We start from the raw sequence: 24,049 nt of genomic DNA, 5'->3' as shown, positions 1-24,049 counted from the left end.
ATGGATCTCCCTGCTCCTCTTCCGGGCCCACCTTATGGCACTGTGGAAGCGGCACAGGCAGCAGCATCTAACTCACCTGACTCAGCAGAGGACCACCAGTCTGACTCCTCCTATTCCTCAGTCCCTCCTTCTGTGTCGTCCCCAGACGAGGTACAAGAAATAGAGCCTCACCCTCAGAGGAGATGGGACATTTCTCCAAACAGGTGCTCTGAATGGCACAGTCCCTCAGAATTGAAGTACCACAGCCCACTGAACAAATTCATGACCTGGTTTTTGACCGAGTCACCACGGATCTCTCAAGTTCAGTAGCTATACCATTTCTACCAACTCTTCTCCACACCATGCAGCAGACTTGGAAGACACCTTCATCAATGGCCCCAACATCTAAGAGGTTGGAGTCAATGTATAGGGTGCAAGAGAAAGATGTCGCCTTCCTTTTTGCACACCCCAAGCCAAATTCCATAATCGTGGAATCGACACAGGGGCGTTCTCAGAAATCCCACACCTCCCCTGTCGATAAGGAACGCTGTAAATTAGATCTTGCAGGGCATCGCCTCTACGCTTGAGCTGCTCTAGAGCTTCGAGATTTGAACTAGCAAGCCATGATGGGCAGGTATCAACTCTTTCTATGGGAAAACATGGATTCCCTCAGTGAGTACCTTCCGGAAGAACAGAGGGAACTGGCTAGGATGTTCCAATCAGAGGCATCTATATTATCCCAACAGCAAATAAACACGGCTTGACATCAAGCCGGCTGCAATGTGAAAGTTATGGTTGGTGATGTGGCTTTGAGACGACATGCTTGGCTTCAGTTTGCGGGTTTGACTCAGGAGGCCAGATCAAGAATAGAGGACCTACCTTTCGACGGAGAAGGGTTTTCAATTCAAAAACTGATGAACAAATGGACTCAGTGCAAAAGGCAAGAACAACGGCCGGCAAAATGGGCATAGGCCAACTGCGACAACACCACGCTCCATACCAACCTCATCGCTGGTACCGACAGCAACAACCTTATCTCCCTAAACATTCTGGGGGCTGGGGACCAAGATACGAGCCTCAACAGCAGCAATGAAAGAACTACTCCTCTGCCAAGTATCAGCAGAAAGCTAAGGGGGATGGTGCTTCCAAGCGTCATCTTTGACTCAGACCTTTTCCCCCTATGCTGCAATTCACGCTACCTCCCTTTTGGGGATCTCCTGAAGAATTGTTACCCAACTTGGTTATTGATAACATCGGACAGGTGGGTTCTGGCTATTGTCCACAGGGGTTACAAGATAAAATTCACCACTGTTCCACCGTCGGGTCCCATACGAATTACACCATCAGAGGAGACACAAACACTGTTACAGAAAGGAGCTATTCAACGACTTCCCCCCAGATACATCACGAGGTGCCTCTTTCGAACCACATCTCCTACAGAAGCATATCCAGATCCTCACGGACAACACAACAGTATTATGGTACCTAAACAAGCAAAGTGGGACTCACTCCTCCAGCCTAGTTCATCTTACCATAGACATTTACAACCGGTCCATCCTGAGAGACATTTCTCTAACAGCTTTGCACATTGCCAGGAGGAGAACATTTTGGCGGATTCTCTCAGTTGCCTCCACCATCCATCTCACAAATGGCAAATGTTCAAGACAATCCTGAAGAAAATCTTCAAGAAGTGGGGATGGCCCTCTGTAGATCTTTCTGCAACTCCCAAAAACACGGTCTGCAGAAAGTTTTGTTCCAGAGCACGGACCAGTCAGGGATCACTCGGCAATGCCTTTCCCCTGGAATGGAACAGAACTCTGTTTTATCTTTTCCCTCCATTTCCTCTCCTGACGAAGGTGATTTCAAAGATCAGGATGGACGTAACAAATTGCATCCTAATCACCCCATGGTGGCTGAGGCAATCCTGGTTCAAGATCCTGAGGGAATTGGTGAATGGAGATTGTCTTTGCCTCCCGCAGATAGACGATCTCATCTCTCGGAACCAAGGTCGAATCTGTCACCCCGATCTTCGCACTCTAAAACTAACAGCATGGAGGATTTGGTACCGATAGAACTTCTTTCTTTGATACCAGAGGACATTCATGCACTATTAGAGGCAGCAAGGAAGCCGTCTGCACATCATTCCTACGCTGCCAAGTGAGCAGCTTTTTGGAAGTTTGCGGCTGCAAGTAATTATATCCCTGAGACCTGTTAAATTGCTGATATATTGTTTTCTTCAGCACTTACATAGTAAAGCTATGAAATATTCCTCTGTTAGGGTATATGCTTCAGTGATATCCATGATGAGGCGTCCTTTACACGGTGCTTCAGTTTTCACCCATCCACTATATAGGCAGTTTTTATGGGGACTTAAGAACTTGGCCGCCTTCATGGATCACTGCCTTGTTGTGGCAAAGGGGTTTGCATAACTAAGTGAAGCCATAAGCTATGCCATGCAGGGCCACCCAAGATGGACAGGTCATGGTGGAGAGTTCTGACAAAATGTGGTCCACTGCAGAAGGAAATGGCAACCCACTTCAGTATCCTTGCCAAGAAAACCCCATGGAACATATCACAAGGCTAAAAGATATGACGCTGGAAGATGAGCCCCTCAGGTCGGAAGGTGTCCAATATACTACTGGGGAAGAGCAGAGGGTATTTCCAAGTAGCGCCAGAAAGAGTGAAGCGGCTGGGCCAAAGCCGAAAGGACACTCAGCTGTGGATGTGTCTGGTGGTGAAAAGTAAGTCCGATGCTGTAAAGAACAATATTGTTTAGGAACCTGGAATGTAAGATCAATGAATCAAGGTAAGCTGGAGGGGGTCAAACATGAGATGGCAAGATTGAACATCAACATCTTGGGAATCAGCGAACTAAAATGGACAGGCATGGGCAAATTTAATTCAGGTGACCATCATATGTACTACTGTGGGCAAGAATCCCTTAGAAGAAATGAGCAGCACTCATAGTCAACAAAAGGGTGGGAAAAGCAGTAAAGGTAAAGGTGTCCCCAACCAGTCATGTCTGACTCTAGGGTGTGGTGCTCATCTCCATTTCTAAGCCGAAGAGCCAGCACTGTCCGAAGACGCTTCCGTGGTCATGTGGCCGGCATGACTGAACACCGAGGTGCACGGAATGCTGTTACCTTTCCCACCAAAGCAGTACCTATTTATTTACTTGCAATTTCTTGCTTTCGAACTGCTAGGTTGGCAGAAGAGGTACAGCGGGAAAAGGAGTACTGGGGTACAATCTCAAAAACGACAGAATGATCTCAGTACGAATCCAAGGCAAACCATTCAACATCACAGTAATTCAAGTCTATGCCCCAACCACTGAGGCTGAAGAAGCTGAGGTTGATCAGTTCTATGAAGACCTACAACACCTTCTAGAACTAACACCAAAAAAAGATGTCCTCTTCATCATAGGGGATTGGAATGCTAAAGTAGGACGTCAAGACATAACTAGGATAACAGGCAAGCATGGCCTTGGTGTACAAAATGAAGCAGGACAAAGGCTAATAGAGTTTTGCCAAGAGAACATGCTGATCATAGCAAACACTCTTTTCCAACAGCACAAGAGGCGACTCTACACATGGACATCACCAGATGGTCAATATCGAAATCAGAGTGATTATGTCCTTTGCAGCCAAAGATGGAGAAGCTCTATACAGTCAGTAAAACAAGACCTGGAGCTGACTGTGGCTCAGATCATGAGCTGCTTCTTGCAACATTTCGGCTGAAATTGAAGAACGTAGGGAAAACCACTAAACCATTCAGGTATGACCTCAATCATATCCCTTATGAATATACAGTGGAGGTGAGGAATAGATTTCAGGGATTAGACCTGATAGAAAGAGTGCCTGAGGAACTATGGACGGAGGTCCGTAACATTGTTCAGGAGGCAGCAAGTAAATCCATCCCAAAGAAAAAGAAATGCAAGAAAGCCAAGTGGCTGTCTGATGAGGCTTTCCAAGTAGCTGAGGAAAGAAGGGAAGCGAAAAGCAAGGGAGAAAGTGGAAGATATTTACAACAAAGCTAGCGGAGATGACAGTATTCCAGCTGAGCTATTTAAAATCCTAAAAGATGATGCTGTTAAAGTGCTGCACTCAATATGCCAACAAATGTGGAACACTCAACAGTGGCCACAAGACTGGAAAAGGTCAGTTTACATTCCAGTTCCAAAGAAGGGCAATTTCAGAGAGCAAGAGCTCAGCAAGAACATAAAGCATGAGACTGCATGAGGCTACTTAGTCTGACCCCCGATATGGCTGCTACAAGTTTACATTCCAATTCCAAAGAAGGGCAATGCCAAAGAGTGTTCAAACTACCACACAATTGCGCTCATTTCACATGCCAGCAAGGTGATGCTCAAAATCCTACAAGCTAGGCTTCAGCAGCATGCGAACCGAGAACTACCGGAAGTACAAGCGGGGTTTCGAAGAGGCAGAGGAACTAGAGATCAAATCGCCAACATTCGCTGCATCATGGAGAAAGCAAGAGAATTCCAGAAAAACGTCTATTTCTGCTTCATTGACTACGCTAAAGCCTTTGATTGTGTGGATCACAACAAACTGTGGCAAATTCTGAAAGAGATGGGGGTACCAGACCACCTTACCTGTCTCCTGAGAAACCTGTATGAGGGTCAAGAAGCAACAGTAAGAACCAGACATGGAACAACCGATTAGTTCAAAATTGGGAAAGGAGTACGACGAGGCTGTATATTGCCGCCCTGCTTATTTAATTTATATGCAGAGTACATCATGAGAAACGCTGGGTTGGATGAATCACAGGTCGGAATTAAGATTGCCGGGAGAATTATCAACAACCTCAGATACGCAGACGATACCACCCTGATGGCAGAAAGCGAAGAGGATCTAAAGAGCCTCTTGTTGAGGGTGGAAGTGGAGAGTGCAAAAGCTGAAACTCAACATTAAAAAAACGAAGATCATGGCATCTGGCCCCATCACTTCCTGGCATATGGGAGGGGAAGAAATGGAAGCAGGGACAGATTTTACTTTCTTGGGCTCCAAGATCACCGCAGACGGTGACTGTAGCCATGAAATTAAAAGACGCTTGCTCCTTGAGAGGAAAGCTATGGCACACCTAGACAGCATAGTAAGAAGCAGAGACATCACCTTGCCGACCAAGGTTCGTCTAATCAAAGCTATGGTTTTCCCAGTAGCAACGTATGGCTGTGAGAGCTGGATCATAAGGAAGGCTGAGCGCCGAAGAATGGATGCTTTCAAACTGTGATTCTGGAGAAGACTCTTACGAGTGCCCTGGACTGCAAGGAGGTCAAATCAGTCCATCCTAAAGGAAATCAACCCTGAGTGCTCATTGGAAGGACAGATACTGAAGCTGAAGCTCAAATATTTTGGCCACCTAAACTAATGCAAAGAGAAAACTCCCTGGAAAAGACCCTGATGCTGGGAAAGACTGAAGGCAAAAGGAGAAGGGGACGGCAGAGGATGAGATGGCTAGATAGCATCACCGACGCAATGAATATGAACTTGAGCACACTCCGGGAGAGAGCGCAGGACAGGAAGGCCTGGCGTGCTATGGTCCATGGGGTCACGAAGAGTCGGACACGACTTAACGACTGAACAACAACAACTACTACCTTTAATCCCATTAATTTCCTTTCTATTTCTATCTAATATACCCTTGCCCCTTCTTCCATTATTGTTAACATATGTCTTAATTGGTGCGCATCATAATTAGTTTTCAAATGTGGTATACCCCATCTTCCTTCTTACATGGATCTTTATCTGAAAACCTTTGCTGTTCGTGGCCTTTGAGTCATAAAAATAAATTTTTCTATGCGGTTTTGCCATGTTTTAAACCTTTTAAATAGGATTTCTTGTGGAAGCACATTAAAAAGATAAGTACATTTTAGTAGTACCATCATTTTTATAGTCATAATCCGATCAGAAAGTGTTAAATTTATCTTTTCCCATCTGGCTATGTTATTTGTTATTTCCTTCCATAGCTTCCCATAATTTAGTTTCAGGATTTTCTTCTGTCTTTTAGGGACTTAAACTCCTAAATATCTAAATGCTTTTGTTACTAAGGGAATACCTGTCCTTTCTGAAATTTCTATTTGTTCTTGTGGCCCTATATTCCGACACATCAAATCAGATTTCGTTGTATTTACCTTTAGTCCTGCCACCTGTTGAAATTCTGTTAATTCTCTTATCAGTTCCTTTATTCCCTTATCTGAATTACCTAACTTAAATAATATGTCATCTGCATATAGGTTCAGTTTGTATTCTGTCCTGCCTATGATATCCTTTGATACCCTTATTACCCCTGATTTTGTCAGCCAGAAACTCAATTACCATTGTAAACAAAAGTGGTGAAAGGGGGCATCCCTGCCTTGTTCTTGAATTAAGCCTTATTTCTTCTGTCTCTAATCTATTGTACCTTATTTTTGCTGTTGTTTGTGCATATATTGCCTCTATTATATGTTTAAACCTATTCCCCAAATTATACTTCTTTAGCAAACTTAATATAAATTTTGGATTAATCGTACCAAATGCCTTGTAAAGATCAAGTGTCATTAATACAACCGGGATCATTCTTTCTTACAAATATTAATCATACTCAATACCTTCCTAACTGGATCGCCAATCAGCCTATTTTTAAAGAAACCATATTGATCTGAACCTATATAGTCAGTAATAACTTCTTTCAGCCGTTTTGCCCATATTTTAGTAAATATTTTATAATCCACATTCAGTAGAGATATTGATCTATAAGAGTCCAGGTTACATTTATCTTCATTTAATTTGGGTATCAGTGTTCTTATCACTTGTGTCCATGTTCTTGGGAGTGGGGCCCGCTCTTGTATTTCCTGAAATAATTTCTTCAGTTGTGGCCCCAACACATCCACAAATGCTCTATAAAATTCACCCACAAACCCATCTCAGCCTGGCGATTTATTATTTTTTATTTCTTTTAAAGCTTCTTTAATCTCCTCTTCTTCTGTCTCAGCTTCTAAAAATTGTTTCTGTTCTTCTTTTAGTGGGGGTATTTGTGTTTTGTCTTGGTATTCCTCAATCTGCTTTATTTCTACCTGTTTCCCTTCATAAAGATTTTATAATAATTTTGTGATAATTTTCCCATTTCCTTTTGAACATATATTTTAATTCCTTCTTTTGTATTCAAAGCTGAAATTCTGTTCTTAGTTCTCTGTTTCTGGACTCTGTTCACCAACAATTTTGAGCTTTTCCCCATAAACTCATAATACCTTTGCTTGACATATATCATTGTTTTGTTTATTCTCTTGTGTTTATTCTCTTATTTGTTTATGTCTCTCTTTCTTTCCTCCTTTTTTCCATTTCTTTTCTAATTCTAATCTGACCAGTATGCTTGTAGGAAAGGAAAGTTTCCTCCTGTGCAAGCACTGAGTCATTACTGACCCCTAGAGGGACGCCACTTTCGCTGGCATTTTCATGGCAGACTATAGTGGGGTGGTTTGCCATTGCCTTCCCCAGTCGTGACTACCTTTTCCCCAGCAAGCTGGGTACTCATTTTACCGACCTCGGAAGGATGGAAGGCTGAGTCGACCTGAGCCGGCTACCCGGGACCCAGCTTCCGCTGGGATCGAACTCAGGTCATGGGGAGAGTTTCGGTTGCAATACTGCCGCCTACCACTCTGCGCCACACGAGGCATGTACTGCTCCATTAATCTGTTAATTTCTTGATCCAGTGTCTTCTTCTTTTCCTTCTCCTTTTTCTTTATTAAACTTAGCTCTTTTATACAAACCCCTCTTATCGTTGCCTTGCCCGTTTCCCATCTAATTGTTTCTGTTGTTTCCCCCGTTTTATTTTTTTAAAAATATCGTTCTATATCCCTTTTAATTTCTTGGTCCGTCTCTACATACATTTTGATTGGGGCATGGTCTGTTACTTTTATTTGTCCAATTTTCATTTTTCCATTGTGGAAAGCCCCCTCCACTGTGCTTCCCATGTCAAAGCATCTGGAGGGGATGTATCGATTGCAGGAGATGGATACGAAACCTTTATTTAACCACCTGCACCAAATTCGATTGTGGTTGAAGAGGCCCAGGGAAAATCCTGTAGAGCTCACTCCTCACCAGTGGATAAGGAGGGCCAACGCCTCAACTTCCTGGGAGACACAATGTATTCCTCTGCTGCGCTTGGCTTTAAAGTTTCCAACTATCAGGCTGCTATTTCCGGCTACCGGTTGTTCCTTTGGGACAAGTGGGGAAGACTTTTGAGCATCTACTGGAGGACAAGCAAACTTTAGCCCATGTGTTTCAGAACAAGGCGAAGAAGCCGTCCAGACAGCAGATAAACACCTCGAGGCATCAGGTGGACTGTGACACTAGACTCTAGCAAGCTCCATTGCACTGCGATGACACACGTTGCTCAGGTCAGCAGGATTTTCTCAGGAGACTCAGTCTGGAATAGAGGACCTCCCTTTGACAGCCAGGGTTTATTCAAGGCCAAAACGGATGAAGAGTTAGATTCAGTGCAAAAAGCCAGAACCACAGTCCATAAAATGGAGTTCCAGCTGCAGCCTACGACCACACAACAGCAACAATGTTCTGATCATCAGCAAGTCCATATCAACCTCCTGCCTCGATTCTGTCACAGCAGCAGCAGCAGCCTTTGCATTCCAAGATGCCCTACTTAGTGTCAAAGTATGGCTCCTTCCGTCAGAAGGGTGATGGAGGAAATAAGTGGCATCTTTGACTGTCTTTCTCTTCATCCAGCTGCTCAGCCCCTGATCTTCGGCACTGTTCTGTCCCACTTTATTTCTACCTGGACCAACATCACCATGGACTCCTGGTACTTTCCATCATTCAGAGGGGCTACAAGATCTAATTTGATACCCGCCCTCCGCTCAGTAGTCATGACTCTGTCACCTGTTCTCTACCAAGAGTTTGACACACTTCTCAGGAAAGAAACCCAAGAATCTCAAGGGAACGTTTTGTGCAAAGACGGGCATGATAAAGGAAAAAGAAGGCAGGGACCTAACAGAAGCAGATGAGATTAAGAAGAGGTGGCAAGAATACACAGAAGAACTATACAGGAAAGATCTGAATGTCCCTGATAGCCATGATAGTGCGGTCACTGAACTTGAGCCGGACATCCTGGAGAGTGAAGTCAAGTGGGCCTGAGGAAGCATTAGTAACAACAAAGCTAGCGGAGATTATTCCAGCCGAGCTATTTAAAATCCTAAAAGATGATGCTGTTAAAGTGCTGCATTCAATATGCCAACAAATCTGGAACACTCAACAGTGGCCACAAGACTGGAAAAGGTCAGTTTACATTCCAGTTCCAAAGAAGGGCAACGCCAAAGAGTGTTCAAACTACCGCACAATTGCGCTCATTTCACATGCCAGCAAGGTGATGCTCAAAATCCTACAAGCTAGGCTTCAGCAGTATGCGAACCGAGAACTACCGGAAGTACAAGCTGGGTTTCGAAGAGGCAGAGGAACTAGAGATCAAATCGCCAACATTCGCTGCATCATGGAGAAAGCAAGAGAATTCCAGAAAAACGTCTATTTCTGCTTCATTGACTACGCTAAAGCCTTTGATTGTGTGGATCACAACAAACTGTGGCAAATTCTTAAAGTGATGGGAGTACCAGACCACCTTACCTGTCTCCTGAGAAACCTGTACGAGGGTCAAGAAGCAACAGTAAGAACCAGAGATGGAACAACCGATTGGTTCCAAATTGGGAAAGGAGTACGACAAGGCTGCATATTGTCACCCTGCTTATTTAACTTATATGCAGAGTACATCATGAGAAATGCCGGGTTGGATGAATCACAGGTCGGAATTAAGATTGCCGGGAGAATTATCAACAACCTCCGATATGCAGACGATACCACTCTAATGGCAGAAAGCGAAGAGGATCTCAAGAGCCTCTTGTTGAGGGTGAAAGAGGAAAGTGCAAAAGCTGGTTTGAAACTCAACATTAAAAAAACTAAGATCATGTCATCTGGCCCTATCACTTCCTGGCATATAGAAGGGGAAGAAATGGAAGCAGTGACAGATTTTACTTTCTTGGGCTCCAAGATCACCGCAGACGGTGACTGTAGCCATGAAATTAAAAGACACTTGCTCCTTGGGAGGAAAGCTATGGCCAACCTAGACAGCATAGTAAGAAGCAGAGACATCACCTTGCCGACAAAGGTCCGTCTAATCAAAGCTATGGTTTTCCCAGTAGTAATGTATGGCTGTGAGAGCTGGACTATAAAGAAGGCTGAGCGCCGAAGAATTGATGCTTTCGAACTGTGGTGCTGGAGAAGACTCTTACGAGTGCCCTGGACTGCAAGGAGGTCAAATCAGTCCATCCTAAAGGAAATCAACCCTGACTGCTCATTGGAAGGACAGATACTGAAGCTGAAATATTTTGGCCACCTAATGCGAAGAGAAAACTCCCTGGAAAAGACCCTGATGCTGGGAAAGACTGAAGGCAAAAGGAGAAGGGGACGGCAGAGGATGAGATGGCTAGATAGCATCACAGATGCAATGAATATGAACTTGAGCACGCTCCGGGAGAGAGCGCAGGACAGGAAGGCCTGGCGTGCTATGGTCCATGGGGTCACGAAGAGTCGGACACGACTGAACGACTGAACAACAACAGGAAGCAAATGCTATTGTGCAAAATAGAACTGGCTGCTGTGCTCTGAATGAGAGGGAGATGACGTAAAATGTTGAGTACAAAACTGTTCTGTTTTCTATTCTAAAGTACTGCACTGTATACTACTGGACAACGGCAAACCCAGCGCTGTCTCGTAACCAATATGTTCAACAGTTCTGTTCTCATTTTGGAAAGGTCTATGGTGAGAATTTTATGTTGGGGAGAACTTTAGAAATGTCAAACCATTAAGAGTGAAGGATCACAGATCTGGAACAAAATTTTGCTTTGGTAGGGGCAAAAGCACAGTACAGATTCAAACTGATCGATGGAAGCCAAGGCTTCTGGGTGCAAGGCAGAGCTGCCTTGGGGCTGGGAAGGCTTCTGGATGCAATATAACTTGAGTGAGCTTTGCTTGAGGCGTACTTTGTCTGGTTTGAATTAAAAACAAAACCAAACCACTCAGTCGCTGACAAAAAGGGGGTGGACTAAGGGGATAATAAAGACATCGCAAATCTGTCATAAACCACTCTCTCTCAGCTCCGTCCTGCAATGTATGGGGATAACAAGGGACGACATCGCAGGGCTGTTGAACGGCAGACAGCAACCACCATCCCTAACAATACAGGGGAAATAACTATGTATCTGCATTTTAATTACTAGAACAATTTTGACGTAACAACTGATTTCAAAACCCCACACATTTCCCGCAGGCTGTAGCACCCGGGTTATACAGAGCGTGACTTTCCACGTTTTGGCGTGAGGGGGATGCTGCGGCCCGATCGCGAGAACGCCGACTTCTCCCAGTGATTTCCCAGGAATTGTTTCCCACGGGCAGGTGCGACTTCCTCCTGGTGGAGGACGAAGAACGCCGTCGCCGAAAGCGACGCAGGAGTCTCGTCTGCGGCCATCGCGTCGTCAGTCTACATTCTCATGACTACCGAGTGCGCCTCCTTCCTCGGTCCGCACTGGCCTCTCCGCCGGAAGCCGGAGCGGGCGGCTCCCCGGCGCTTACCTCCCGAGTGGCCCCCTCAGCTGCCGTGCCGCGGCGGGGCTCCCTGCTTCGCGGCGCCTCTCCGGGCTCGGGGCGCGCCGAGAAACTCCTCCTGCGGGAAGGGACGCTGGAGGCGCGGCGATGCTCGGCCTGCTGGGGCCCGTGCTGGCCCTGTCCGCGGCGGCGCTCGGCCTGCTGGGGCCCGTGCTGGCCCTGTCCGCGGCGGCCCCTCTTTGGGTCTTCGTGGCAGCGCCTTACATCAGGTTCGCGGCGCGGCGCTTGGTCTGGCTCGCGGGGCCGCCGAGGCTCCTGCGCGGCTGGCTCGTGCCTCGCGTGAAACGAGCCTCTCGCAGAAGGCGTCGCGGCGGGGAGCTCGGCTTTCCTTCCTGGCCGGTGGCGCTGCGGTAACCTGCTTAAGTCGGTGCGGCCGTGCTTCCGTTCTGGGTTTTAGCTGGACCCAGCCGGAACGCCAAAGGAGCCATCGGGGGGGGCATCACCTCGGAAAGCTCCTCTGGCGCTCCGGCCGGGCCTGACTGAAGCCCAGAACGGAAGCACGGCCGCACCGAATCGGAGCCGCCAGCCTCCACTGATCCCACCCCGTCCCCTCCTTCTCCGACTGTTCCGGCGATACCTGGGTTGGCAGTGCTTTGCCTTGTCTCTTCCCCGTCGTGGCCCTTTCTTACGGTTTTCGCGGGGGATGAGTGGGTGGCGCAATCGGTAGCAGACATACGTATGGTCAGGGGTAACTTCAGCCGGTTCAAAAGCAGGCTGAGGAAGGGCTGGCGTGGCGGACACGTTTCTGCTTAAGGAGACCTTTGTGCCTTTGACAGCAGAAATTCAACTGAAATTCACATACTATGGCTGAGGCACTGCGGCAGGAAAGCTTGCTGTAACTAGAACATACAGGGTGAGGAAGATTTTTTGCCGGACACTGAAGTACAAATGAAAGACTTGCAAGGTCTCTTTTGGTGCTAGTTTGTGTAATTCCCTGAACCAGTGAACAGATTAGGAGGCGCTTGAAAGTCTCAGAAGAGAAGGAGCCTATCCAGGAGCTATTCTTAATTAGTGTGTGAGACTTCCACTGCCTCTTAATTTTCAGGTCTAAACTTTTAAAATATATTGTAAAAAATAACCTGTTTGGGGACGAGTGATACTTCAATAGATAACAAGCGATACTCCAGTAGAAATACACTGTTAATACCAATTCGACTGGCCGTGTATAACCTGCGCGATCTTCTCTCTCAGTGTTCCGAGCCGTCCTTCATTTCTTCAGCTCTGTATTCTATCATAGACTTGTTGTGGTAATTATTTCCATATAAAGTTCCATATAAATTATTATCAATAATTTGTTTCTCTTTCTCTATAAAGTGCAAACTAATCCTTTCGAAATTTTTGTACTGTACTTCTGTGAACTTATTGAAATTGGTCTAGCGTCAAGGTGATCATTGTGGAGATAAAACTTTGCTTTAAAAACACCCTCCACCAACCAGCTGGTTCAGTAGTAGTAGTAGTAGTAGTAATAATAAAGTTGCTGTTTCCACCATTGGATCCTTCTTAGTGTTGCTTACGCACTGCTGTTCTGCAATCAGATGGCAGTGGAATTAAAACTGGAGTTTCATGCAGCACTTGGTATAATGCTATATTATCTATTAGTACCAATCTTCATGGGCAATAAACTTCTGAGTAAATATTATACGGAGTCCCATTCAGCAAATATTTCTTCTAACTTTAGTTGGAAGATTTCTCCTTGTAGCTTTCTTGAATTACTCCAGTTCAGTACAACTGGGTATTACTCATACCAGTAATTACTGGTATGATTATTAATTATTAATAATTAATAATCATTAAGTAATTAATTAAACATAATTAATTACTTAATTGCTCTATAATTATTTGGTTCTTATTCCCTGTGTGTGGGGTGGGGGGTATTGATTACTGGATTAATCTCATTATCTTTTCTTAGTGTGAAAGAGGGATGTTTCTCTATAGAAGAGGGGGAAATAGAGGAAACTGGTAATTAATAACCCCCACACCACCCTGTGTGGGGAAGAGGAACCAAATAAAGGGCACGTTTATCAGGAATACTGAGAAGGAATGGAGGTAACAAGGCTGAACAAACATAAGATGGCAAATTTGGGTACCCTGCATGCAAACAATGTTATGGGGATCCACTTTGATATGATATGGTCCCAAGCGCTAGTGTGTACATGTGTAAACATCACAGCCACCTGAGTGCAGCTGGTAAGATGGGTCCTTCCCACTCAATGGATCCTATCCACATGGCTGTGATATACTTGTATGCCCTAGTGGTATAGGATTGCATTACAGAGATGTGGCGCTGTGTGCGAGCGATGGGCGACTACCATAAGTAAAGCACAGGTTTCGAGGAAATGCTGAAATCATGGCCTGGAAATATGGTGAGAAAACACTGAGTGAGAAGAATATGAAAAATATGAAGTGTCCCAGTATCTTTCCCCTTAATTCTGAACCCAAGGACTGGCTTGAATTCATATGAGAAAGGATAAGGCATAGAATTGTACGTGCCACAAGTGAGGACTGAATTTAAAACCATGTCCTCTCATACTGGAACTGGTGGATTCAGATTGCCTCTAGGTGGTCTCTGGCCTTCTCCCTTTTGTTCATTACTTGTAAAATAAGCTGCTATAAGCTGAAACCTGTGAAAAATTGTGGAGAGCATTTTGTGTAATTCCCATAGGTGCCTGCTAAGCATAAAGGCTTCCCTCCCCATCTTCCTTCCTTCTCCCCAACATTTTGGAGCTTTCTGCTTGGGATCTATAAAGGTAATAACCTATCTGAAGCAAGGCCCTTGTTGCTTCTTCTTTCTGAATGTAATCAAGAGTGTTGTTAGCAAAGGGTGATTAGATTTCACTTTTGTTACCTTTTTGTAAGGTGTTCAAAATGTTAGAGCAAAAACTTACATGTCCATTTGCCTTTTAGCTATATTGTCCATCCAAGGTAGCCAACCTTGTGCCCTCCAGATGTTTTTGACTTCACCTCCCAGAATCCCTGACCATTAGCTATGCTGGATGGGGCTTTTGTGGTAATTCTGTTTCTGGCATTGCATGTGGACTTGGTTTTCCACCACCATGTGTGGGTGTCCCTGTAAGGGCTCTTCACCCAAACTGGGGACTCTAGCAGCCAGAGTGAAGTGCCCTTTCTTTCTGTGCCACAATGGCATTGTGCCAGGAAAGGGAGCAGCTAGCCTGCTTTTCGCTGACTCAGCTATCATCGACCTGCACAACAGGACAATGGAGTCTGACCTGAGCCAGTAAATCTTTACCCAGCACTCCCTCCTCATTGCCTGGCTTGCCTTCCTTCTCCTCATCCAGTCTGCCTACGTGATCAGGCCTGACCTTGTGCTTGCCTGACTGAGTCGCTTGACGGCAGCTCTGCAGCACCAGCCCTGGCAGTTCATTAGTGCAATACTCTCTCTTTTTTAAAGCATTTGTCTACACTGCGGTCTTTCCTACGAGTAAATATTATATCCCTTCTCCATTAAGCTCAACCAGTCTTGGGCTGAGAAACCGTGGAATAAAGTGGTTTTTTTTTCTGATAAAGTCCTGTTGCTGTAGCCTTCTCATAGACTTTGGCTCTACTCTGTGAGCATTTCAGTATCTCTGGCCAGTTTTGGCAACTGTTACTGTACGAGTAATTTGGAGCAGCCAGGTAAGTGCTGGGTCCACAGCCATTTATAAACATGGCTAGAGACCCAGCAAGTAGATGTGGCTGTACTTCAGATTCCTCCCTATCCATTTCTACATAGCTCAAGTTGTACAGATGGAAAGCAAACTCTAGCGAAGAAAGGAATCAAATGCCCTATATACTAATAGCAAACTCATTCTTGAAGTGTGGATCCTTATGTAGCCAAAATGGCACCACACACACACACACACACACACACACACACACGAGGGAGAGATCAAGAGGCTTGAGGTTTACAGAAATACAAAACTTTTTTTTAGAAAATTAAGGGGATACACCCCCAATAGCCCAGTGAGGACTGAACATGCTTTGTGGCCACAGAGTGTTGACTGATTTGAGGGAGGGGGAGGGGGAATGGAATGGAGTATCTTGGAAGACAGTATGGCTGGCCGGCTGGCATCCTGAACAGGACTACTTCACACTGCAACATCTTGTTGCAGGCCCCTCTTGTTAAGAACTCATTATAGTTCAAAAGATAGGCCTGAGTCATTCAGCTCCAAGTTCATTTGTATTATAAATTCATTCCCCTTTTTTCCTTATTGCAGGTGCTAGAGTCATCCTTGCTTGCAGAGATATGGCAAAGGCAGAAACAGCAGCTTGTGAAATCCGGACCGAGACAGGAAACCAGCAAGTTATTGCCATGAAGTTAGATTTGGCAGACACCAAGTCTATCCAAGAATTTGCTGAGAATTTCCTGAAAGGTCTGTCTGAGGCACATTGTTTATTATGATCCTTTGGGTGTCTCTTTTGGATGAAATTATGTCGATTGGATGTATACCTGAATACATAATAAGGCTATGATTAAATGTAGTACAAGTTTTGCTTTGATTTTTATTATATTGCCTTGGGTTGTTGCAGAATTATACAATCAGTTTTGCTTTGTTTAGAAAGAGGGATGGCAATTCCAGTATCTTGTGAAGTATAAGTACAAGCATATTTTTTAATTACCCATAACAGTAACTTTAAAAAGAACCACATACACAACCGTCAGTAAATTCTCCCAAGTACTACTAAAAAATAAATAGAATCTTAAACTCAAAAAATAAAATGAAATTTAAGTAAGTTAATACAGCAAACAGTTCTCAAAGTGGCAGTTAACAATATCACCTCTGAGCACCTTTATCCATAGACAACTCTTATAACCTCTCAGAAGGAGAAATAAACAAATGGATCTCACAGTGGAAGATGATTGGCTCTCCTCTCCTCTCAGTGCCTTTGGTCAAAAAAATCAGTTAAAAAAATAAAGTGAAGAATCGAGCAATAAAACTCTGGTCCAGTGTTGTTGCTTTCATTTAAGATCCTCAGGCTCTTGACCTTTGGCTCATTTCAGAGGGAATAAAGCAACGTACAAGCCATACATTGGCTCATACTGGAGAGAATGGAGCAGAAAACAAGGCACTAATCCTCTTGCACTCCCAGTAAACAACTCTTCCTCCCCTAATTCAAGCGAGTCACTTTTGCTTCAGATAGTTTTGTTTCTGTGTGTGGAATACATGGCCCAGCAAACAAATATTTCTTTGGAAGTTAGAAGACTGAAATCCTAACAGCGCAGTCCTATGCATGCTTACTCAGAAGTCATATTGAGTCCTGTGGGTAAGTGTGTGTGTCTGTGTGTACACAAACACACACACACTCCTGTTTTTACAGTGATAGATGTCATGTCTATTAAGTGTGGTTATCAGGAAAATCCGACCTGACACTAAGCAATAAACTGTTGGAAACAGGAAATACAAGACACACTGATGACTACTGCGTATGTTATCATGTAGACTTGTTGCATGTAATGCCTTGCGAGTCTCTGAAAGGAAGGAGTTTACCTGGCGGTTGTGGGGCAGATTCTGTTTTGCCAGCCCTAGGATTTTCTTGTAGGCTTCCTCTTTAACGGTGTGTCCTGTGTGTTATTTCTCATAGAAGAGAAAGAACTCCATATCCTTGTTAACAATGCAGGGGTTATGTTTTGCCGCTACTCCAAGACAGCTGATGGTTTTGAGATGCATCTGGGAGTCAACCACCTTGGTGAGGTCCAGAGACACAGGTTGGATGAATGTTAAACAGATGTTTTCAATAAAATTTTATGAACCTACGATACCTTACTCCTTTTGCAGGAGGGAAGGAGAAAGGTACCCCAGAGTCATAAAATTTGTGGGAAGAGCATGAGAGGCTAATCTAAAAAGTATTATGTCAAAGCTCTATGGTAAAATAAGGAAGTTCATAATCTTAATGTGGAGAAAAAGCCTAGGACAAAGGGGCAGAATATACTGCCTAGAAGACACTGTACTTGGCTATGCTTGGCTAACAAGCTCATCTTAAAACTGCAGTTGGCCAATCCAGCTACAGACAAAGCTCAACAGGTGTGGCTGTGTGTATGTAGCCATTGCCATAGACCTGGTCAGGGTAAGGAGTTGTGGTGCACAGGGTTGTGGTGGGGGGAACTAAATCCTATGTCATGCTCCCGCTTCCAAACAGCAAACTGACATGATCATCAGTTTTCTGACTGGGGCTGCATGTGCAGAGCCCTAGCTGCTTGAACACACTAGGAACTGCATAGTGAGCACCTTTTAGAGTATCCAGTTCTTCATCCATTTGGAGATATGCCTTTGAGAATCTACTTTTGCATGCACATGCCCCTTAGCTGGATTTGGGCACAGCAGTTTAGGGCACACAGAATTCCAGCAGTTAGAAGCTCATTGCCCTTGTAGTTGTGAGGGAACTGTGAAGCATAGTTGAGGGTTTTGCTTGATTTGGTCATTTTTAAAAAAAGAAAAGACTGCTTGTTGTGTAAAGAACCATGTGGAAATCAACTCTTGAATATCAAAGACCATAATTATGGCACAGTAGCTCCTGCATTTGAATATTATGGGTGTGATAGTGGGGACCAGAGGCTGACCAGAGCAATTGCATCTGATTTATTTTTTAAAAAATCCATACCCTGCCTTTCCTTTATAGTCTGTTGGCTTCATTATGGGTATAGAAACTCCTTTCAGACATTCCCAGAATTTTTCAGTAGTGCGGTATTTAGGGTTGGGTCTATTCAGAATTATAACTAAAAGTTAAAGTCTCATTCCTCTCTCTTTAGGGCACTTCCTTTTAACATTCCTGCTGATAGAGCGGCTGAAGCAATCTTCAGCAGCTCGCATAGTGAACGTGTCCTCATTGGCCCATCATGTTGGGAGGATTCGCTTCCACGACCTCCAGGGTGAGAAGTTCTACAATCGGGGCCTGGCATACTGTCACAGTAAGCTAGCCAATATTCTGTTTACCCGGGAGTTGGCCAGACGACTGCAAGGTGAGCCTCTTGTTCACTGTCTCACATGAAACAACCTCATGTGACTTATGTAGTAGAAGACTGGGATCCATGCAACACTTTCTCTCCAGGTGTCACTGTTCTCTGATCAAAAACAGAACTACAAAAGTTGATCTGAACCCATCTTATGTAAGAATACGGTAGTGTAAGGCTTATTACTAGAGATCTACCAGACCACTTTCGCTCATTTTTGTTTTAAACTGAAGCCTGAGCAGTGTAGACATGCAGAAGATTTTGAAACTTTGAAAAAGTTCAAAGCTTGAGCTTTGGGCAGCTTGGGAAGGGAGAAGGGAGAAGAATGAGGTAAGGGGGAGGTTAATGTATATGCCCCACACTGTGCCTGTAATGTAACATGTGACACAGTGCGTATGCACTGTTATAATGCTTTTCCCTGTGATCTCTTAAGAGTGCTCGGCCAATGAAAAGACAGGCACAGAATGCTGGGAAAAGGGCTGAAGAAAAGTCAGTTGGTGATAGTTAGAGGAGGAGGAAGCGAAGCTGAGGAGAAAGACCCGAAAGGACACCAGAGAGGGAAAACTCTTACATCTCTTTTTTTTTTCACCTCAAACTTCAAGAAATTGTAGATTATCTTTTTAAAAAGAACATCTTATTTTTGTTTTCACCTTTGCCAGTTTATTTATAGTACATTAATTTTAAATGTGTAAAGTTGTTCCAGTCGCAAGGGACACGGGCAAACATATTTTTATCCAATCATTATCAAACTCCTAGCCCTCATGGCAACACTGGATTTACACTAGTTTGGACAGAACACAGATGTCAAGCTGAAAAACAAAGATAAGGGGGTGCTGGAGCAAGTTGCAAGATCCCTAAAGCTGTAGTCATTTGCACATTTGCATGGCATACAGTCCTGTTGAAGACTGGGACTTCCATCCAAGTAAATGTGGATAAGATTGGACTGCACCTTTGGAAGGATGGAAGCTTGTTTTGGCACTTGAACTAAAGGGTCGTTACTCACCAAACAGTTCCAAGGGAGGATTAGGATTGTGCCATGTAGTGCATGCCATCAGGGGTGCTTTCCACTAGTACGTGCAGCAAGGAGCTATGGCCAACCTTGGTCCAACGGCAATAGATCGTGCTTGTAAAAAGTATTGTTAAACACGTGGTTATAGCATGCATGCACACTCACAAGTTTATGTGGATGAATGAAAAATACTTGATGTGATCTCTGATTTTCCAGGTGCCAACCAATATAGTTTTGTCCATTGTAATTCAGACAAACAGCAGCTTCCTCTTTGCTTTTGAACAGGCTGACGTTCACATTTTAAGTATGTTGTCTAGTGCATGCGTGATTCCTTTCCTGTAGGTACTGGTGTAACTGTAAATGTTCTGCATCCGGGCGCGGTTGCTTCTGAACTGACCCGTCATTCATCTATACTGCATAATCTGCTGAAGATTGCGTCTTTCTTCATGAAGACACCTCTAGAAGGAGCCCAGACCAGTGTGTATTGTGCCGTGGCAGAGGAACTAGAGTCAGTCAGTGGGAAGTATTTCAGGTAAGCTGAGCTTTGAGGATTGGCATTGGAGCGCACAGGGCGAGAACAAGGGCTTGATTCAGATCTCAAGGAAATATCACTCCTGTTCTACTGCAGCCAGTTCTAGCAACCACATGAGACCTGGAAAAAGCTTTCGGATAGCCTTGGCATAGCAGTCTCAACAAGATGAACCAGAACACAACTACTACTTATAATTGCTTTAGCATCAGTGTAAAACGTAAGCTGGGTTACGCCTAGGCTCCAGGGCAAATGCAAATATTCAGCCAAGTCATTTAGCTATTAATTGTGAGCTGCACTGGGAATGAATGTGGGGTCCTGGATAGTTCTCCTTTGTCTAATGGCAATGCCTACATCTTCTGTAGTTCTAGTAATTGTAGAAACCATCCAAGGAGGGAGGACCCCCAAGCATGCACAACAATAGTCTGGCAGTAGTTAGTATTAGATTTGACACCAATTGCCACTTTAGAAGGGCTGGAAATCTGTATTCAGCCCCTCACCTCCATCCCGATTGACTTTAAAGCCACCAGTGACCCTGTGTTATGTACCACATCTGCAGTTCCCTTGCCAATACCGAAGCTAAAGATCCATACCTGGGAGCTATATGTGCAGCACACCTGTCCATCAGCTTCCCACTCAATCTGTAGATGTGCACCCCAAAGTCTACTTCTACATGATTGTTGTATCAGGCTCGCTGAAGAACCCCAGCATAGTATAAAACTTAAGTGGCTGCTAAGATCTGCAAATGGTGTTTAGAAAGGTAGGTTATAAAACCCTGCAGAGGTGCTTAGATATCAGTGAGCAGAGTGTTCAGCAGCTGTACCAACTGGACATTTGTAGGAAGCAGATCCTGCATTTGGAAAGAGGTTAGAGTGCTGTTAACTAGCATTAGCAAGTGAGAGGGTCCGAGGGATGGGGACTTTAGTACATTCCCACTCATCTCTTCCTCATTTTTATTTTGCTGAGTTTGAAACTGTACCAATGCAGTCCCAAATTCCTAATAGAAACATTTTCTTTTACATGACAGTGACTGTAAGCCAGCATATGTATCGCCTCAAGGACGCAACGATGAAACGGCAAAGCAGCTCTGGAAAGTCAGCTGTGAACTGTTAGGCATCCAGTGGGACTGAATTGTGGGGTGACCCTTGGGCAGAATCCAGTGCTGTCCATCTGTTAACAGAGCTGGCCGCTGTTTCTGGTTCATGCAGGGCCAGCACCGCTTGCTGAATGACAGTTTACTGCTTCTGGAGGCAAGCCCCAAAACAAGTGGAAACACTCGTTTCTGGAAGGGGACTGGTCAACAGAGCTCCCTCATGCAAACTCCACACCCCCGCCCCTTCCAGAAACAAGTGTTTCTGCTCCTTGAGGCTTGTCTCCAGAAATGCTACGTCGCTGTTCTGCAAGCAATACGGGCCACCTGTGCTGGCTGCGCATGCAAGGACAGCGTTGGGTTCTGCCCCTTATCTGTAGCTGTGCATTCCCAGAGAGTTGTTTCCTAGGAAAACAAACATGGCAAATCTAAAGGCCAGACATCTCATGTTTACTTGATAAACCAAATTCACAGTTCTATTGATCAAGATCTTGGAAAGGCTGCTTTCATATGAATTTCATATATACAATTTTACTATCAGGATGCACTTGTTTCTAATAAGAGAATAGACATCCTAATCTCGTTTAGCTTCATGCACATATGTGGAAGCAGAAGCAGACATCACTTGCCAGATGTATCTGCACAAAATGCATATATACATTATGGCCAGTCCTTCCATCAGGCTGTATGACTGCATCTGGTTTCTTTGACTGGAAGCGTCAGTTTGGAATTAGTGCTGGACTTTCTCAGTACATTTGACTAAATAAAAACATTCATTATCTAGAATATCTAGACTTGTTCAAATCTGACTTTTGTCTTGGTTATGGGACTGAATCAGCCTTGGTCGCCATGATGGATGACCTTTATTGAGAAAGGGGCAGGGGGAGTGCAGCCCTGTTCATTTTGCTTGATATCTCTTGATACTATTGACCATGGTATCCTCCTGAATCAAGTCCGTGGGATAGGTATTGGAGGCACTGTGTTACAGGGGTTCTGGTCCTACCTGCAGGGCCAGTTTCAGAGAATAACATTGGGTAACCATTCCTCAGCCCCTTGGCACTTGAGCTATGGGGTTCCGTAACATTGTCCGCAATGTTATTTAACATCTATATGAAGCCACCGGGAGTGGTCATTAGGGGCTTTGGAGCCAAGTGCCATCAGTATACTGATGACACACAGCTCTGTCTCCCTGTGACATCTGAATCAGAAGAAGCTATGCAAGTCCTGGGTCAGTGCCTAAACTCAGTAACGGGCTGGATGAGACCAGTAAACTGAAACTGAATCCTGGCAAGACGGAAGCCCCATGGGCGAGTGGTTCCCTAGTCTGAGGGATAGGCTCCTTGCCTGTTCTGGATGAGGCTGCACTCCTCTGAAAGATCTGCCCCTTGGTTTAGGGGTACTCCTAGATCCATCACTGTTGCTGGAAGCCCAAGTGGCCATGGCGGCTCAGAGTGCCTTTTATCAGCTTCAGCTGGTTCACCAACTATGGCCTCCCCTGGACAGGGATAGCCTGGCCACAGTGGTACAGGCACTAGTAACTTCAAGACTGGATTATTGCAATGTGCTTTGTGTGGGGCTGCCCTTAAGCTGGAGCTAGTACAAAAAGGAACAGCTCGGCTGTTGTCGGGAGCTGCCCCTTTCCAGCATGTAACTCAGCCAACTGCCGTACATGTTGGACCAACTGCACAGCTCTAGTGTTTTCTTGTTTCACTGAGACTAGGTAGGCAGAACGTAGCTTGTGGCATCTCAGGTATGCTTGGATCTGAAACAAAGAAGAGACAAAGGCTGGGAACCTAACTTCTGTGAGCTGAGTTCCACTCATGGGATGGTGCTTTCTCACCTATTCCTTCCTGATGGCACCTTTTCCCTCAATTTCCACTCCTGAGGGTTGTGGGACCCTCTAGAACAGCATGCAATGTGGCTTGGGGGGGTGCAGCAGGAAGCGGAAACCAGCAAAAACAAGGGCCTCCCCCCGCCCCGGCATGCACAGAAGTGCCTTCCTGTGGATGCAGGGCACCTCTGGATCAGACCCCAACTACATACAAAGGCCGAATTTAGAACGGGTGATATGGTTGCCTTGCTAGCCAGGCACGGGAACCCATTCAAAAGAACTTCTCCAACGGCGAAGCGAAGGGGACATGGCTGGCTCTGCCCTGACTTTGCTGCGTGTGGGCTTTCCCAGTCAGGGAAGCCCTGCACACAGCGAAGCAGCAGTGCTGGGGAATCCCTGCTGTCATTTCTGATCTGTGACTGGAGAGAACAGTGGGGATTCCTCTCACCTCATCCTCTGCAACCCCTGGTAGGGGTGGGGCTGGGCTTGTGGAGGAGCCGGGGCTGAGGAGAGGGCAGAAAGCTCTGCAGGCCAGAGGTTCTGCACCCCTGCTCTAAGCGGTGTGCACTGATCTGACATGGTTCTTATGTTTTAATATTGATTCATATCCACTCCAGGAGAAGCCCTGCATGAAAAATAGCATGGAACTATATCAAGTATTTTATCTGTACTTGATAAAAAGCAAATATTTCAGTTGTGGCTTTCTTGGAGAACAGCCCTTTCCAAAAGAGAATTCGCTAGAATTAGGAACTCCACAATCGTTTTTTTTTTTTTTTTCCACTAACAGAAGAGAAAGAATCAAATTCTGGAATAATGAGTAGCGTGGGGCACACAAAAGGCTCATTGATCATCACAGCTGCCTGCAGCCTCTGCAGAAATATGTATGCAAAACCAAACAGCAGGCTAAATAATTATGCTGCACATTCTGCATGAGTCTGTCCTAACTTTTGCAGAATCCTTATCACTGGTGGGAAAGTTCATGGGGAGCCAGCATCTTCAAAT

At 45.0% G+C, this 24,049-nt stretch overlaps 2 protein-coding genes across 2 annotated transcripts in view; one reads left to right on the top strand and one right to left on the bottom strand.

The window, feature by feature from the left end:
* On the top strand, positions 1-22,018 carry LOC146357480 (uncharacterized). The gene is made up of 9 exons (XM_084848446.1): positions 1-150; positions 951-1,092; positions 1,203-1,240; positions 11,359-11,851; positions 15,857-16,012; positions 17,223-17,327; positions 18,388-18,597; positions 19,940-20,129; positions 21,154-22,018. The coding sequence occupies exons 1-9, from the start codon at positions 1-3 to the stop codon at positions 21,254-21,256; spliced, it is 1,587 nt and encodes a 528-aa protein (XP_084704572.1). The 3' UTR covers positions 21,257-22,018.
* LOC146357479 (zinc finger FYVE domain-containing protein 26-like) overlaps positions 21,648-24,049 on the bottom strand; it is a 39,727-nt gene continuing 37,325 nt past the window's right edge. Inside the window, exon 10 of the mRNA XM_084848551.1 lies at positions 21,648-22,978. Within this exon, the coding sequence (XP_084704677.1) occupies positions 22,799-22,978 (180 nt within the window). The 3' untranslated portion in view covers positions 21,648-22,798. The remainder of the gene's footprint in view (positions 22,979-24,049) is intronic.

This window comes from Heloderma suspectum, chromosome 1 (assembly GCF_057233095.1).
Source record: "Heloderma suspectum isolate Gila_16-S chromosome 1, 16-S_ref, whole genome shotgun sequence".
In the NCBI taxonomy this organism is placed as follows: domain Eukaryota; kingdom Metazoa; phylum Chordata; class Lepidosauria; order Squamata; family Helodermatidae; genus Heloderma; species Heloderma suspectum.
Note: the sequence above shows the minus strand (reverse complement) of the source record. Positions and strands in the feature narration are given on the sequence as shown.